Source organism: Aptenodytes patagonicus, chromosome 1, assembly GCF_965638725.1.
Source record: "Aptenodytes patagonicus chromosome 1, bAptPat1.pri.cur, whole genome shotgun sequence".
NCBI classification, from domain to species: domain Eukaryota; kingdom Metazoa; phylum Chordata; class Aves; order Sphenisciformes; family Spheniscidae; genus Aptenodytes; species Aptenodytes patagonicus.
The window spans coordinates 54,146,340-54,165,044 of NC_134949.1; the positions used below are offsets into that span (position 1 = coordinate 54,146,340).

Consider the following 18,705-nt stretch of genomic DNA (forward strand, 5'->3'; position numbering starts at 1 on the left):
GTAAGTTGTTTTTAACTGGTTTCAAGACACAGATAGGTACATTTTGAGGTTGTAATGCCCACCGCTACCACTGTGGACAATGATGCTGAGGAAATTCCTTCTGGTGCGTGTGTATGCAGCTAACCTGGTAACACTGCGCATCTCTAGACCTGGAGCCTATGTAGAGAGACTTACTGATCCCCAGCCCAGTGTCGAGTTTGTGCTGGGTTTTCCCATGACTGAAAGCATTGCTGGAAAATACTGTGTTGGCTTCAGGAGAGAAGGCGTTGACCACATTACCTTTAAAACTTTCCTCAAGTTTTGTCAGGGGGTTGTCCTGATAACCGTATTGCTGTTATAGTTTGCAGCATTCTGTTGAAAACTTGGGCATGTGCTAGCTGCCTGGAAATCTAAGTCAAAATCCCAATAGAAATTAATAAAAACATTGATTTCTCTCATGTATCTATGCAAGAAGAAATCTCATTCTTCAAAATTATTTTCTTGCTTTAAGATTTTCATAATCTTCCAAGTATTCAATGTAAACTTAGGATGCTTATATGTGTATGCACGCATGTACAAGATACACTTGTGATAGCTGAGAAGGAAGAAGTGAATGCCAACATTGTTAAATCCAAGAATGGCTCGAAGTATTAATACTTCTCTTTGGCAAAGTAAATGCCTTACAGCTCCTTAAAACCATGCAAACCTTTGAGTGTTATTTAAGCATATGAAGTTAGTTGCTACTTTGTGCTGTAATAACTGCTGCTTTGTTTAAGGGCAGAGAACTGGAGTTGACTGAATACTGGATCAAAACCTTAGCTGCTCAGATACTTCCCTCTTTCCTCCTTCCATTCCTGATTAGACTTGCTAGTATTTTGCCGAAACAGCACTGGTGAGTTTTTCTTGGGATTTTCATGAAAGCAGGAGGGACTGTATTAAAAATCCTCTTCTCTTTCCCCAGGGGGAGAAACTAATGTAAATGCAGATGACCATGCAGAATGCAGTTCAGGTAAATGCCTTTTGTGATGTTTGAATTCTGTGTAATACTTTTTTTTTATTCAAAGCTCTATCCTGAAGCAGATGAAATGCTAGAATCCCCGGAGTTATCTCTAGTTTAAAAAAAAAAAGTAATAATTTTCTCATTTTACAAATGGAGCAATGTGACAAGATAGATAACCCAGTGTTATATCAGATAGGTGATCCTTTCTCTTCCTAAGTGCTGTTACCTAAGAAGGTTTTGAAGTCAAAGGCTGAGATAATCATCAAGCAAGTTTTTAAATAAAGAGGTGTTTTTAGAAACCCTATATTCTAGTTAATCACGTAAGTATAAATAAATAAATATATTTTATACACACACTGAACTGAAGGAAAGTAGTTAAGAATACCAGAAGGACTCTTTGTCTTTGGGAATTTTGTACATGAAATTTCAGTGTGGTCCTTTTCTTGAAATGTAAAGGTACCTCTCAGTTTGCAAATATGCAATCCTTAAGAGAAGCGCTAAGGATTCATGTTCAAGAAGTGTGTTATGTTCTTGTATGGGAATATGTTTCCTCTTTTAACATCATCACTTTAATGATTTAAACACAAAATGCCTCTGAAATGTCTGATCAGAGAAATCAGTAGTCTGTAGTAAATTATATGATAAACTGCAAATTTCATTACTTAAAATGTGCTGAGGGGAAAAAAAGCCCCACAAATTTAATGCATGTTTTCTTTATTTAATATTCAGGAAAGTATGTAATTTTAAATCCAAAGAATGTAGTAGTACTTTTGATACAGGAGTTACTAATGAGAGCTGCACCATGCAGATTACTGTTGTGTTGGTTTGGTGTATCTGTCTGAAGGGAAATGAACATTTACTCTTTGAATAATAGATCTTTAGCATAATTCAGAACTGCAAGTTTTCATCATCTGACTGCAAATATTAGAGCTTGCTGTCTTCAGCTTACTGAAATCTTCTGCAGGTGTGGTTTGGAGATGACCTTCCCTTAAGTCCCCGAAGTCCTCTGACTCCCAGACATGGGCCAGGTTTGGCAGATGTGTGCCTGTATGACCAATGGATATCTGTGCGGCATGAAGCAACTTTGGTGCCTATGCAAGAAGATCTGTCAATCTGGCTCTCTGGCTTGCTGGGTGAGGTTAAAAATAAATCACTGTCTAATAAATTTCAAAGCACTTTCCAATATTCCAGTCAATGCTGACACTTAATATCTATAGTACTGTTAAGATCTGGTGTATTTGAGCCTGAATAGCTAGGAGAATTGCATTAATATGCATGCTTCGGTTTTGGATTTTATTAGCTGCCACCTCTTAGAGGTAGGATGATTAATTGTTCCAATTTATATTTCTGAATTTTGTTAGTCTAATTAAAATCTAATTAAGTGGATATTTGATTTTAGTTTACTTATATTTCTACTAATTATCAGTCTTTAACACTGTAGTAAATTATATGATGGATGGAATGCTGTTTGAGTTGCCTCTAAGTTCGTATGAAACTTCTTTACCTTCTGTGGAGTAACTCTAATATTGACCTTTTGGGGGGGGGTGGTGGTGGTTTTTTTTTTTTTTTTAGGAATAGAAGTCAAAGCAGAACAACTGCTAGAAGAACTTGATAATGGGGTACTACTCTGCCAACTGGTTGGTGTTCTTCAAAACACAATTAAAAAATGTTGTAGCTCAAACAATTTAAGGGTGAGTTATATTGTGATTTTTAATACATATATAAAGTCTTTAATTGTAAGTAGTAGTAAAAGGAAGGCAGGTTAGTGAGGCTTCCCAAAGTGGCATTCTATGTGCAGTGTATCCGGAGACTAGTTAATAACAGTGTGGCGTTAACAACGTTTACGTGGATAAACTGTCCTTATGCAACAAATGACTTATTCACTTTGCTAATCAAATCCTAATGTCCTTACTAGTTTTTTAGTTTGATTTCAGTAGAATTCTTGCCAGAGGAAGATGTAGTCCACGTCTGGAGTTTGTTCTCCTGATAACATCAGTGTGGGTTGGTAACAAGATATCGATTGGCACTTGGTCAAATGTTTTATTCCAGAAACTGGTGGCTAAACCCTAGTATATAGGTTAGCCATGAAAATGTCCGTATTGAGATGTACCTGAAGATGGGCTTCAGTGTTTTTGTTAGGAACCAAGGCTGAGTTGAAACGTTAATCTCAAGCAACTTGCAGTCTGTGTTTGTACAATGAAAAATAGTGATGTGTTGCTTTGGAGTATAAAACCATGTAATGCTGGTGCAGGTAGCTTATGTTCAATGTATAGGTACCCAGTATAGCTACAGCAATGCTTGGATTTGTCAAATAGTAGATGACCAACTAATGTGCCCTGATGGGTAGTGTTTCCCTTGGGGGCAGGGGGAACTGCTTCACCATATCCAGACCATTTTTTTTTGTGTTTACCTTTTACTGTTTTATCTAGTAAAACAGTAGTTTTAAATAATGGATGTTTACCAGTAAGAAATACAATTACTAATATTAGAATTATTATTAATTGGGGAGGGGGGGGACAAGACAGCAGTCTTAGGATGCCAAATGGTATTTATAGAAGAGCCATATGAACGCTGCAAATCCTTAGGGTTTTTTTAAGGAGGACAAAATGTCCAACTTGTGTACCTTTTGAACTGTTTGTTTAGTTTTGAAGACACCAATTTAAAAACAATAAGTACTGAATTGTTTTAAAAGAAAATGTCCTTTGCTCCCTTTTGATTCCCTCTGCTTCCTAGAATGGGCTCTAAAATGTTGAAATCTGGCAGCTAAGTATAGTTTAGTTGATTTGGGGTTCTCTCTGCTCATTCTGCTGCTATGAACAGAGCTTGGGAAGGGGGAATAATTATCTAGACCTGTGAAACCACCAGTAAGACTTTTACCCCAGCATGTGGGGAAATGGGGAAGCAACTGTATGGGCAGTTCCAGGAGAGGTTGCAGAGCTAAGGACTCAGTGTCTGTTCACAAAGGTGAGGTGGAATGCCTTCCACATTAGTGTAGTTTTTTTTAATAGAATACATGGTGGGTTGAATGGAAAGTAGTTACTAACCACTGTTTCTGTACTCTGAATTTAGAGTTTGTTTTCCTTTGCAAATATGCTTTGAAATCTGTTGGCAATGTTGATGTGCACAATGTACTTTTTGTTTTCTTCCCTTGCCAGAATTTTCCTATGAGAAAAGTTCCATGTAAGAAGGATGCTCCATCAGGATCTTTTTTTGCCAGAGATAATACAGCCAACTTTCTTAACTGGTGTAGGGCCATTGGAGTTGATGAGACTTATCTCTTTGAATCTGAAGGTTTAGGTAAATCTATCTTTTTGTAAGGCTTGCTTTGATCTGTATGTGGATAACTACCTGGTCAGGGAGGTCTCTTGTATTTAGTCTTGTGAAGCCTTTGTCACAACTCTACCTGTCTTGTATTAATGCTTTTATTTTTTTTAAGGCAGTGTTCACGTAAAAGCTTTGAAAAATCAGTTCAGTGGCTGCTCTAACTTGCATGATGCTTTTCCAACCTTCTAAAAGTTCCCGTGTGGAAGGAAGGGAGGAGTGACAGCTGTGCAGCAAACTCGCATGTTTTCCTTCAGGAAAAAGGCCCACTGAGAAACAGAGGAGAAAAGCGTGGTTTCGCTTTCCCTGTGCGGGAAGACCACAGGGCCATGGAGTCAACTCACAATAAGATCCTTTATTTGGTATTAGAGCTCATTCTTGTTGCAGAAAGCCCTCAGAATAATGCATTCATGACTGCTAAATTTGGTAACTACATCAGGCCGTTGTGCCTGAAGTGACAACAGTCTGTTGGTAATTAACATTTACTTCAGGACCTGCCTGACATGATGTGAAACCATTTGTATTTTCCCATTTAATAAGATAGTTATAAAAATAAATATTGCCAACTCTGTGTATGCCTGCCCCAGTGCACAGTCTGTCCCTTAAACAGCTTCTGGACTGGTACTTCCAGATGGAATAAAATTTTTTTGACTGTTAATTAAGAGGAACTGTGCTTTCATCACATGGTAAATAATGAAATGCTCTTCTACCAGCTATTATGTCAGTAAAAAATAATTAATACAAACCTGTCTGTGGCAAGCCAAATACTGGTTTTTTTGGTTTTGATTTGGTTAGTTGGTTTTGTTTTTTTTTTTTTAAAAAGGCAAAATATCTGCCTGTCAAGCAGAATAGCAAAAAATTGTAAGGTACCTTTGTTTTCATTAATCAAATGAATTTGTCACAATATTTACTAGATTTTCTTGAAGCCTTTGTGCCATTTAATGCTATTTAAATGGGAGGCACTGTTTTCATTAGCTGCTTTTCTTTTAAGCTCTCCTCCTTGCTAGTTGGATTGCCTATGCCTTCTCTACTGGATAAGTCATCTTTTAAAATAGTTGATAAAATATCCTCATTTGCATCTGTCTCATTCTTATTTAACTAGGGAGTGTATCTTTTCTTCAGTGCCATGAAATACAGATAAGTAGGAGAACTGAGCTATAAGAAAATTAGTTTTAATATTTTTTCAGTTCAACTTGTATGAATTTCATTGCTTAAACATCTTCGTTCCTGTAAGTGGATGGGTAACTAGAACCTGTTTAGCCTCCCTGAGATAAGCAGACAGGATTTCCTAATGCTGTGGCTTTCGCTCATAGCCAAGAAGTGTTTTGAAGTCTGATTGTAACTCTTGACACAAGCTTGCTTTGTGGCATAAATATCTTCTGTGAGTCTTTTTGGCAGTTGAAATGAGCAGACTTGCAGCCTCCTTCATGAAACATTCTTTCCACTGATGTTCTCCATCAAACTCTCAAGCCATTCTTTATGAATGAAATAGGGGAAAGACAATTTGACAATTGTCCTTTTCCCATCAGATACATATAGCAACACCTCCTGAAAAGTGTGGATGGCTGTGAAAGAAATAAATTAAGTGGCTCCTGAGACAGCAGAAAGGGAGAGTAGCCATCATGGGATGTCCTCTGACATCAAGCCAAATGTCTTGATCTCTGCTAGGGATTTTTCTCTTCTGGATTCAGGCAAATTATGCCTCTGCTGTTACAGCTGACAAAAACATTTGGGGGGGGGGGGAATGAAATGACCTCTAGTACCTTTTAGGTTATGGCTATGCCAACTTTCTTGATTTACCCTTCATAATCAGATCTTTTAAAAAGTAGACTTACAAACTGGAGTAGATGATGTAAACAAGAACATCTGACTTCATACTCATCTTATACTTTAGGAAACACTTTAGTCTTATTTACAGCAAAGTCATTTTAAATATCAAATTGAACATCAGAAAGATCTGTAAATATAGAGCTGGCTCATTATGCTTCTCTTCAGAGTGAATTTCCAGTTTCTACCGAATATTTCTGCACAGTCTGAAGAAAGTCAGACTTGTTTATATAAATGTTACACCATATGAAAATTGTATCTACGGCTTTTCACATTTCTTATACTTGATGGAGGGGGGGAAAGAATGGTGCCATGTGTGTGGGTGGAGGGGAGTTGAATGACCTTTCTTCCAGCCTTTGGTTTCTATGTTATTAGGCTGCATACCTAGTTGGCTAAGAAAGTACAGGGATGGTTTGTTTTCTAGAGCATTCATACAACTGTGTTCTTAGAACATGTTGAGAGCATCTCAATTTTGAGGCTTAAATAGGGGCAGGGGAGGAAGTAACTTGTGTGTGAAATTTTTAAACTATTTTCCTTCTCTGTTCATGGCCCTTGGTTTTTTTTCCTTTTTCTTGCACACCTAAAGATGGAAGTTGCAAGAAACCAAAACAGACATTGCTTTTCTTCTGCCTCTTCTATTCTTCAGTGCAGCAGTAAAAAATAATTGAGTGTTTTCTTTTCAAAGTTGTCAAGAAAACCCAGAAGAACCGCCATGGTCACCTACACCATTTGGCTATCACTCCACTCTTCCATCTCATTCTTCAGCTCTCCTGATCATTATTTAGTGTGTTTACGCAGTCGAGTGCATGCAGTTGTTAGAGCTGCTCTGAACTGAAGGGCGCAAAGCAGCCTCTGCGTTGGGCACTAGCTGGGTTAATGTGGGCACAGTCCTTGAGAAGCAAAGCCTGGTGCAAAACTCTGTGCTACTAACATATCTGAAATAGTGTTGCATCTCTCCTGTGATCACAGCCAGTATCTGATGTTTGCATCTGAGTGTTTGCCTCTTAAACCAATGTCATTCTCGCCTCCTTCTTATGGTCAGGGGTTTTGACCCTCTTTCTCAGATAGATCCTTGCAAGGATACCAAATTCTGAAGAAAACCTTTGGGTGGATGGTGGGGGGGGCTGATAGGGAGGGGTGAACTGAGGGTATAGCATGGGGTAGGGGAGCTGCCACTGGCAAAGTGGTATCTTCTAGTGCAATTGGGTGAATCTGCCATATGGATGGACCCTGCTGGCACCCAGAACTTTCAAAGTGATACGAAAAAGGATCTGTTGCTCACTGATATGGTAACAATCCGTCAGATTATTCTTTCACAGCCAAGGGGTTTAAACCACTTGGGCTGACTGGCTGCATAGCCATCCACTTGTCAGCTAGATTCCTTGCAGCGTATTCTCCCTACGGTTGTTCACCTATAGAGTGTGTGTGCCTATCTGTGTCTGGATGCACAAGCATGAACAGGTGGAGTATATCTTCCTATTTGCAGTTGTTGAATGCTTTTCATCTTTAAGACTGCTATAATATATTTGGGAATAGGGAAGGAAAAGCTCTCAGACCTTTCTTTCCAGTTCACATTAAGAAATAACAGCATAAAATCAAATAAAGCGTATTTCTCTTAGGAGGTGGAGAAGAGTTTGATTTCAGGAGTGCCAGGATGGTTTTAAACACTTTATGGAATAGAAAATTAGAGTTGGAAAGCATGTAGTGTTTTATCCATGATAACGTAGCTTGCTTCTGGGTAGAATGATGGCAAAGTTATAGTCATCTATTCCTTATCTTCCCTTCTCTGTACCTAATTGCACAGGCCTCCCCACAGTAAATATGAGCTGTAACTCCCTTTTATTCTCTTCCCTTTTAGTTTTGCACAAGGATCCAAGACAAGTGTATCTTTGTTTGTTGGAAATTGGACGCATTGTATCCAGGTATGTGATCCATACATGCTCTTAACAAGAAATTGAAGAACATACTCTATTAAGTAAAAGCTAAGACAAAGTCAAGACAATCTGTGGTCATTAAATGCAGTGCAGTAGGTGTTAATTCTGTGCAGAAAGTAATGAGTAGCTTTTCTAGGACCACCGTACAATATGAGTAGTTTTTCAAATATTTATCAGACTCTCTTCATGGAGAAGTGCTGATCCACACTGTTTTTTATAGCTGTATGTTTAAATACTACATTCAGCTTATAGGTACGTGTACATCTTGGAAGAACTCACTGAACATTAAATACAGTTTTAAGGTCTTTATTTTTTAAGCTTTTTGGAAGGTATGTCTTTATCATTCTCTAAATTTAGACTTCTAATTTATTTCTAGTGCAGAGCTGGAAGCTTTAAGATAGTTTATCTAAATTGGATGTGATATTGTCCTGGTTTCGGCAGGGACAGAGTTAATTTCCTTTCTAGTAGCTGGTACGGTGTTTTGGATTTAGGATGAGAACAAAGTTGATAACGCACCGATGTTTTAGTTGTTGCTAGGTAATGCTTACACTAGCCAAGGACTTTTCAGCTTCCCATGCTCTACTGACTGAGAAGGCTGGAGGTGCACAAGAAGCTGGGAGGGGGCACAGCCAAACTGGCCAAAGGGACATTCCATACCATGTGACGTCATGCTCAGTACATAAACTGGGGAAAGCTGGCCGGGGGAGTGAGCGAGCGGCTGCGTGGTGCTTAGTTGCTGACTGAAATTAAACCACGACAGACCTAAATTGTGTAGTTTTGATAGTATTTTTACTGCCTTCTCTGGTAGCTCCAAGACCACCTTTGGGAGGACTTCTACTAGAAACTCAGGAGGCGCTCCTTCTCTTTGCATTATCAAGACAGTTACTCCTCTGATGTAGTGCTGTTCCCTGTCAGCCATCTACTCAGAATTTTGCATGTTTATTATCATCAGTTTCTTTTTGGTTTTGTTAGCAATTAAACTCTCTACTTTTGTATTTGTGTTGAGGTATGGAGTTGAACCTCCTGTACTAGTAAAACTAGAGAAGGAAATTGAGCTAGAAGAAACACTGCTGATGACCTCTGGACCACCATCACCTATTAGCACAGCAAAGTCATGTTGTCACCATGGGGAGCTACATGAGGCAGTAAGTACTACCTATTCATTGTGATACGGGCTTTAAATCTAAGTTTAGTACTTGTAGTATGATCTGGCTCGGTAAACGTAGGCTGTTTTTCATCTAATAATTGTGAGCCTCCTTAAACAGAAAACAGAAGGGTATGCACCTCTTTTGAACAACTATTTTTTTTGAAAAAATAAGTAAGCAAAATGCTGTCATATATATTTTGGAGTTAATGCATCAGTGCATATAACTTGCCTTGATTTCCACCCCCCCCTTCATTGCTTCTTTGAGTATAAGAAGTACTCTCATTCAATTTTTCTGGTTTGTCAGTATTCTGTGACTGTAATGTATGCTTCTCTTCAATTTGATGTTTTCATAAAACCATCAAAAAGGCTTTGAAACGCTTTTGAAAAAGACTTTAATACTTCTGTAGCTGTACCAATTGGAAATGAATATGTATGCAGAAAAGGAAGTGATTTGTACATCTTATGAATTGGTCCAAAAGGAATGATGAACAACTTTCCTATTTTGCTTAAAAATGCATGTTGAGACTTTAAAATTAATTTATTTTAAACATCCTCTGTGTTGTAATGTAAAACTTCTGCTTCTTTGGGAATGTCAGCCACCAGATCCTCGCTCTCTCTGAAGTCTCACAATTTTTCCTGCTTGGCAATAGTCCTTCCAATTTGTCAAATTTCTAAGTGGCTGTAAGAGGCACATCTTCTCTAAGCCTGGACTTATTTGGGGACTACCTTTCTCCTTTTTTCAGTGGTTTCCTTCTTGGGTGTCACATAGAAGATTAACTTATAAAAGCCTTACAAAAAGTTAAGGAGAATGCTGAAGTAGCCCCGGGTCAGGTGTAGCAATGGATTCGGTCACAGGAGAGACCCAGGCGCTTTTTTCAATTCCTAGAGACCATAACAGTGTCTTTACAAGATCGTGGTTGGAATTTGATGCTACTATGTTAGTGTTACAGACAAATCTTAAAAAGGAAAGTAGAAATAACTTAAAATTGAAGAAATAATGACAATTGGATTGGAACAACTAGAAATATTTGTCTGTACATACAGTTTGTTCTTTCTTTTACTCTACATTTTGAAGCTCTATGTGGCTGAGATTTTCTTGTGAGGGAATAGAATTCTAGTGTTTTCTTAGATTGAGATGAAGATATCAGTATCTCTTCTTGTATTAAATATCTCAATAAACTGTTAGACACATACTTCTGTCAAAATACTAACGAATGCTTTCAATTTTAATAACTAGGTTAAACATATAGCAGAAGATCCTCCCTGCAGTTGTTCCCATCGATTTTCAATTGAATACTTATCGGAGGGACGTTATAGACTGGGAGATAAAATACTCTTCATACGAGTAAGTAATTCCTCAGAATTCCCACTTACATTCATAATAGGGAGAGGAATGCTTTTAAGTGGAATACCTTATTTTTATGGTATTGTTTTAGAATTACAGAATGATTTAGGTTGGGACACCACGTCATCTGAGCTACTATTCAAAGTAGGTGTAGCTAATTAGAACTTACAACTATTGATTTTACAACCACACTAAACTAAGCAAGTTTAATGTTTTTCTGTGGTGTTTCTAAAATTTCAGTAGCAACTTGCAATATAAGTAAGGGTAATGCAATAGAATATCCTGAGAATGTTGCTTGTTCAAAATCTGAATGCTTGGGGTTTATAATTTGTAGGATAGTTGAGTGCTGTCTTCAGGAGGCATAAGAGTTTCTGGGATTAAAATGTTACGAGGACATCCATAATTTGAACAAAACCTGTATCCAAAACTCTGTATACTAAATAAAGATGCTGACAGAATGGTTAAAATGCCTTCTGTATATATGCTTTCATTATTTCCTGATACGTAATGACTGTCTCTACAGGAGAAAGTATCTAATAAAAGAATTGGGAAGTATAAGCCTTATTTATAATATAACTTCTCTTTTCAAATGTTTCTCTGTGAGAAAGGAGGTCCTATTTTTAGTTGATTTCAATAGATTTCAATGTAAGATGAAGACATAATGCTGCATAAAACAAGATAGAAGTTTCTCTTGTTCTTCTCTGCTCCCACCCCCTCTTCCCCCAGATGCTACATGGCAAACATGTGATGGTACGTGTTGGTGGAGGCTGGGACACTCTTCAAGGTTTTCTGCTTAAATATGATCCATGCCGAGTGCTTCAGTTTGCAACTCTGGAACAAAAAATCCTGGCGTTTCAGAAAGGGGTCACCAGTGATAGTGTCCCCAACTCGTCAGCTAGAATTCAGGAGCCTCCTGTCATGAATCCAATGTCAGCTGTCAATATGTTTCAAAAGCAGCCATCAAAACCCCCTATTCTCGGGGCCAGTGCCAAGAAGGCTTTATCTAAATGTCCTCAGTCCCCTGCCCTGGCATCACCAAAAGTGCCAGTGCCCCCATCCTCCACAGCCAAGTCATTGACAGTCAGGTCCAAATTACAAGGGTCTTCGGTGACAGGCGTGCAGTCTCCTTTCAAACCATTAGCTGGCACCTCAAAGAAACTGGAGTCTCCTGCACGCAACTCATCAGCTTCTGCTCCTTCGCAGCCTGTAGGCAAAAGCTCTTCATCTGCAGGAACGAGAACGGCTCTTGTTCACTCTGAAACATTGCGCAAACGTATTCGGTCCCCCGATGCTGCCAAGGTGAAAATTGCCCTGGCTCAGAGCTCCCTGGCACCAGCACTGCATCCTGCCCTCTCGTCCTCTAAAAAACAGCCTTCTCACTTGCCTGGGACAGCTGAAACAATGGCTTCAAAACAGAAGCATGTTGCCGCTAAATGCAAACCTGTATCTGTCACAAAAAACAAAGCGAATTCAGTTGCTCCAAGGGCTGCCCGGCCACCTGTTACAAATCTGCGTGCTGTTGCCAAGTTTGCACATTCTCAGCAGCTCCTTGCAAAACCTCCTTCTGAAAATACTATTCAGACCTCAGGAACTGGGTCTCAGCATCCTCAGAAAGCTCCACAAACAGCTTCTGACCTGGCGAGGAACCTGAAAACTACTTCAGTCCTAAAACACTCTGCTTCTGCACCCTCCCTTGCAGTTAGCAAAGCATCAAAGTCACCACCTACACTGGTATCTACAAGCAAAAACGTATCATCAGCTGTTAATAAGCAGCCAAATGTCAGTAAACCCCCTCAGCTTGGACCTACTTCATCCAAACCTCCTGAACGCACTCCCTTATCTGTTGTGCGGCTTCCTCAAACTTCAGCCAAAGCAGCAGTGACCAAAAAGCCAGCGCAGCCTTCCACAAAAGCTCAGCCTTCAACCAAAAACTTGCAAGCAAATGAAAGCTTGGTCCCAGCAGCCAAGAAGCCTCTCCCTAAGGGAAAATCAGCAACGGCGTGTAACAAAGGAACGCCTGGTGTATCAAAAGGTCCTCTTGTGAAGAGCAGGCAAGATGATCACTATTTTGTTATGACAGGGAGTAAAAAACCCAGAAAGTAAACTTATTTCTTACTTTCTGTGGAAGTCTTAATTTTATTCAAATAGGCCTCTAGTATCTGCTACACTGAGGACAAGGAAAAAAGTTAAATAACACTACATTTACCATGAAATATTAGGTATAACCGACATTTTTCTGCATAACTTACTGTAAGAACTGTATTTATTTTGCAGTCTAGAAACTTCTATTTGGATATATTTAGAAGTGAGCCTGCTTGCTGTGTAGCATTATGGAATAGAGAATATCCAGGTTTGCTGCTAGCCTGACCTGCTGCAGGGAAGGCAGGAGAGAGGAAAGGGGAGCTAGGCCTGCTGCTCTTGCTGCCGCTCCTTTTCAAGGGAGCGAAGCCTACCCAAGAAACGTCTACCCAGGGCAGAGCCTGAGTGATTCTGGTGGTTCTGGCACACCTGCATTGAGGCCCGTGGCAAGCGACAGAGCTGTGCAGAAGCTGTAAAAGTTCTAGTACCTCAAAGCTATGGGTGTTTTTTAGTTACCCAAACCCAAACTTGGGTCACCTGCATGTATTAGAGAAAGAAATCTCTAGTCATGTTTAGATTTGACAGCTGCTGTTATCAGTGTTATCATATGCCCCCCATATGCCTTAAAGTGGCTTCAGCTCACTTGGAAGTGGAGCCTTCTTCATTTGTGTTAAGTTGGACATGGAAAATCATGGCCTTGATCGCTCTCTCCCGTTGTGCCTTAGCCTCTCAAATTCATGACAGATCTCTTCAGTGAGCAATGCTACTTTTAAAACCCCAGGCAGATAACCTTGCTTAGTTCATGTTCAAATCTGACTATAAGTGAGCCCAGTCTTTCCTAGAAAGCTCTTGCTGCATTGAGAGAAGCACCTGAGTTGCTGGGAGGGCATTTTCCCCTGGGATGGAGCCCCAAAGCAGCTCCTGCTCCTGGAATGCAGAGCTGTGAGTACTGACCTGCACTGGCAGAGCTTTACTGCTCTGCAGGGGTGGCCTTTACTTGTAAAACTGAATTGCTAAATACTTCTGTGCTACAGGTTAATTTTTGTGGGCAGTCTTAGTCTGCAGTGGCCTTTTTTGTTTTATTTATGGAGACCTTCTTACTGGCTCTCCCGTATTATGTTCTGGAGGTGAGGAGTAGTTTCCTGAAGAGGTAATAAGGGACTACATTTGCCTTTAAACATCTGAAAGTGCCAGAAAGCTATGCACTGTTTACGCTTTCAACTCCTGAAGGCTTTCAGTGGGTTAAACACCTGTGGTGCTCAACACCTTTACCCTTAACAGAAGTGAGTTTCATGCTAGATGAATAAAAACTAGTCTTTCGCGGTGGCCTTGTTTGACATATTTTGGGTCTAATGAACAGTCATTCCTACAAACACCGAGGACCTCTCAGGTTCTGTGAGGAGACACTGCTGACTTCCACAGACCATCACTTCTGCTCTCCAGTCCCAGGATATTTACTTAAGGGCAGGAGAAGAGATGCATGGAAACTGCAGCTTCTGATGTTGTATATTTAATTATATTTTTTTTTTCCCCCCTGGAACTAGAATAAGCAAGCATCATAAACTAATAACGAGTTCTCATGCGCAGTGGCAAAGTCATTGAGCTGCCTTTCTGAGCACCTTGTTAGCTTTTTTATTTATGATTCTATTTATGCATATCTACTGTACAATACTGCTTACAACCTGCTGGGAGTAAACAGTATATAACAATATCCAAACTGTAGGAGGAAAACAGATCAATTTTAATAACATGGACACAAGTCTCACAAGCTCACATACAAAGTTGTATGTTTGGGGAAGGCCTTACTGCTTACTTCTTTTATAAATACACTGGTCAAAGCCACTACTGCAAATGTTAAGAATAGTATTGACTGTAGTGGACTGCTTTCAGGTTTGATAAATTTGGCACACTGTTTCATATGCTGAAAGCATTTTACAGTAGATTACTTGCTTTTGATTTTGGGCTTCCAGATAGTGAGCTATGATGTGATATGTCATGCAGATTAATAGCTGAATTCTTAGGGTTTCTTACTGTACTGGGTCTGGTTGAGATGGAGTTAACTTTCTTCACAGCATCCCATGGTGCTGTGTTTCAGATTTGTGACTAAATCAGTGTTGATAACACACCAATGTTTTGGCTGTTGCTGAGCAGTGCTTGCACAGGGTCAAGGCTTTTTCTTTTTTCTGCTCTGCCCCCATAGCAAGTAGGCTGGAGTGGGCAAGAGTTTGGGAAGGATACAGCTGGGACATCCAACCTGAACTGGCCAAAGGGCTATTCCATATCAGATAATGTCATGCTCAGCAATAAAAATGGGGTACAGGAAGAAGGTGGGGGCAGGGAGGGTGGGCTGGCTTCCAAGGTGGCTGTTTGCAGACTGGCTGGGCATCATCTGCCTGTGGGAGGTAGTGAGTGATTGCCTTTGCATCACTTGGTGGTTTGTTTTTTTCCTCTTTCCTTCACTTATTAAACTGCCTTTATCTTGACCTGTGAGTTTTTTCTTGCTTTTGCTCTTCTCTCCCCTGTCCTGCTGGGGACGGAGGGGAGAGAGAGTGAGCAGCTGTGTGGGTGCTTGACTGCTGGCTGGGGTGAACCCACAACACTTTTTGAACCTTTTACAAGTTTTTTAGTAGTAATTTAAACGCTGAGACTCTTGGATCTCGGTATAATGCTATCTCAGCCTCTACCTTTTTAAACTATAACTTCAGAGAAAATGAAGTGGATGGCTTCATCTTTGTGAGCCATTATCTCATGTAATAGACTGAATTTTATGGTTCGAAATTAAATAAAAAGCATAAGCTGGGAAACTGGCACTGAAAAAGGCAAAAGAATTCCTTCTGCAGTCAAAACCTTAATCAGTTAATCTAAAGATGGTTCACCTGTTACATGTGGGTAGGCTTGGTTTGGTTTTATTACAAAATATGGTATATTTGAGCATGGTCCAAGTTCTGTAAATATTGCTCCAACTTTATAGTCATATTCTAACTATGGGTGTCATGTAACATGAGGTAAGCCAAGAATTAAATGAAACAAAGTACCTCCCGAATGGAAACACATACTCTTTTTGCGATGTTTCCTTTGCCAAATAGTAAGTCTAATCTTCAGCTTGTATTAATTTTTGTGAGGGAAAGATAACTTGGAGCAAGAATCTGACTGAATTCTCCATGTCTTATCGATGTCCTTCTGTATGAGTACTTATTTTAAATAAACATATACTGCACCTTTTTTACATGCACGCTTTTTTTTCTACTGTCATCTTTTTGCAGGGAGGGAAAGAGAATGTATTTCAGCAGCCTTATGTTTTTGCTCTACCACCACATAAATAGTAGCTTCGATCTCAGGCTATTATAAAGAAATAAATAGCTGCTTCTAATCCATTGCTTTGTTTAGAGTTCGAGACCTCTTTACTCTGATCCTGGTTTCAGTATGACTAATTGAGTAGAAGGAGCTTCCTACTCTTTCCTGGCTGACAATGCGCCTGAGTACTTTCAGATATACCTCTGAGAGTTCTATTCTTTGCAGCTCTCCTTGAGATATGAAGCACTTATGTGCCAATATTTTCCATGCTTACATCTTGTCAACAAACTTTAGACCCATCTCTGCTTCTGTTGCCACCAGTAACAGAAACTGCATTGGTTTTATTGAGAGGAGAATTGGGTTTTCTCACTGGAGTCACATAATTAACTTTTTTTCCTCCCTGTTTGATTTTAAAAAAAATGTTTTAATACCTGCAGTTCTCTGCCTGTTCCAAAGTGGCTTCAGTTCCTGCCAGTCTGATGCTGGTGCCTAATCGTATAGATATACTTAGCTTTCCACTTCAGCTTTGTCTAGTAAGCGCATTCTTGCGGCATCTACCATACTCGTTCCTACAGGACCAAGCTCTGCAGAGATGTTAGTTACAGCTTTCTTTTAAGAGATGGTGGCATTACAGCTGGCCAATAAAACACAAAGACAGCCCAAGAGTCTCTCAGGTAAGTATCCTAACCATCAGACCACAGTCATGCCTCCTTGTTCCAGCGAATCCTAAATCACTTGCTGTCCACCAGTAAAGCTTTAAAAGGAGATACGGAAGATGGTTTTTCCTTCTACTCCAGAACTGCCTTCAACTGCTACACATTCTGGTGAAATGGCATGTTTTATTCTGAACGAGGATAAAGTGAGGTCTCTTCCTTCCTGGGTTAGCGATCTAGCCTTTAGACCTTAATAGAAAAGATGGGATCAGTCACACTTTTTACGGGTAGGTATATAGGATTGGTATTCGCTTTTTTGAAAAAAGGACTTGATACTTCTAGTATCCACAGTCCAAAGCCATTCTTCTAACTCAGTGGAGAGGCATTCCTGAAGTCTTAAGCTCTTGCTTCTCAAACTCCATTGAAGAGTATAATTTCAGGTTGTGGCCCTGCTTGCAACTAGGCAATGGGAAATGCTAGTTCCTCACTAAACTATAGGTGCATCAAAATCAGAATAGCCTCTCTGGTGCATTCTAGGTGCTTAACTTAGGGCTCTGGCTACTACGCCCACATGGAGTTCCTAACCTGGGGAAGCCAGGCTTTTCTGCACTATACCTTGTGCTGACAGTGTGCGACTCCCCAAGAAAATATCCTGCAACCACATTTCCATTTCCTTTGCCAGAAGTATATTGCTCAGTGCAACTGTCATGCTCTTCATAAAGTTATGCTAGTGTTGAAGCTGGAGAAGTGCTGCCTAGAGTGATCCTGCTTGCCACTACTTCATGATAGTGTGAGTTAGGTAAATAAAGTTTATTATATGCTTTCATTAGACCAGATTCCCTTTGGTACAAGGCGTAATCCTTGCAATGCTCTGTTAATATTTGCTTCTGGAATGACAAGCTGGATTAGATCCTGTTCTTCATGTTGATCAAAGCGTAGCTAGCAGTGATTTTTACTGTACTAAAACTTGAGGGAGTCTAAGCATACTCATGCTAAAGGTTCCCATCTAATCACCTCAGTCTAGTTCTTTCAGTTTGTGTAGGTCACTCATTTGAACAAGCAGAATTGCTTTCATTGATGCCATTGCTATCAAAGTCCTTTGGTAGCCAATGGTCTCTCACCCATTACAAATGTATGTTGTAGTTTAACCTCAGTTGGCAACTGAGCACCACACAGCTGCTCACTCCCTCCCCTCACCCCCCCCTCACCGCCCGGTGGGATGGGGGAGAGAATTGGAAGAGTAAAAGTGAGAAAACTCGTGGGTTGAGATAAAAACAGTTTAATAATTGAAATAAAATAATAATAATAGAATATACAAAGCAAGTGATGCACAATGCAATTGCTCACCACCCGCCGACCGATGCCCAGTCAGTCCCCGACCAGTGCCCCCCTCCCCCTCGGCCAACTCCCCCCAGTTTATGTACTGAGCATGACGTCACATGGTATGGAATGTCCCTTTGGCCAGTTTGGGTCAGCTGTCCTGGCTGTGCCCCCTCCCAGCTCCTTATGCACCTCCAGCCTTCTCAGTCGGTAGAGCATGGGGAGCTGAAAAGTCCTTGACTAGTGTAAGCACTACTTAGCAACAACTAAAACATCGGTGTGTTATCAACATTATTCTCATCCTAAATCCAAAAGACAGCACTGTACCAGCTACTAGGAAGGAAATTAACTCTATTCCTGCCGAAACCAGGACAATGTATGAACTGGGTCAAGTATATTCCAAAGCCATACTGAAGCGTGCAAAAGAGTTCATGTGAAGCTACCCATCAATCTTTCTGTTTTTTTCCCAAAAGCCCTACATATTTCACATAGTGAAATCCGGCTGTGCTACTAATGGGTGTTTTACTTACAATAGACAAAGCCAACTGGACCATGCGGTAGGCAAATTCTGTTCAGAACAAAATGAGCAAAAGGCAAAGGCCATCCAAATGGATTTTAGGACCCGTAGAAAGATGCCTTGAGATGGCTAAAATGTACCTCACTTAGGACTGACAGCAAAAAGCTCAAGAAACAGCAGGCAAGTCACTGAAAACTGTAGCCGCCTTAGACTTTGTTGTGGCCGATACAAGAGCCCTGCAGAACTGGACTGCTCTGTGACACCTAAAAACCTCATTCGCCTTTCTATG

The 18,705-nt window shown here is 40.1% G+C and overlaps 1 protein-coding gene across 1 annotated transcript; it reads left to right on the plus strand.

Annotated features, from left to right (window-relative positions):
• The first annotated feature begins 945 nt into the window (after positions 1-945).
• Positions 946-14,930, plus strand: GAS2L3 (growth arrest specific 2 like 3). The gene is made up of 8 exons (XM_076335450.1): positions 946-988; positions 1,944-2,112; positions 2,552-2,670; positions 4,135-4,276; positions 7,986-8,049; positions 9,068-9,206; positions 10,446-10,553; positions 11,280-14,930. Exons 1-8 carry the CDS (start codon positions 959-961, stop codon positions 12,654-12,656), a joined length of 2,148 nt encoding a protein of 715 aa, XP_076191565.1. The 5' UTR covers positions 946-958; the 3' UTR covers positions 12,657-14,930.
• The last annotated feature ends 3,775 nt before the right edge of the window (positions 14,931-18,705 follow it).

Bases quoted from the DNA above. Each gene is read 5' to 3' on its own strand.
- GAS2L3 (XM_076335450.1), top strand. From the start codon at position 959: ATGCAGATGACCATGCAGAATGCAGTTCAG. The intron at 2,113-2,551 runs GTGAGGTTAAAA...TTTTTTTTTTAG, and splicing joins CTGGCTCTCTGGCTTGCTGG to GAATAGAAGTCAAAGCAGAA. The intron at 10,554-11,279 runs GTAAGTAATTCC...CTCTTCCCCCAG, and splicing joins ATAAAATACTCTTCATACGA to ATGCTACATGGCAAACATGT.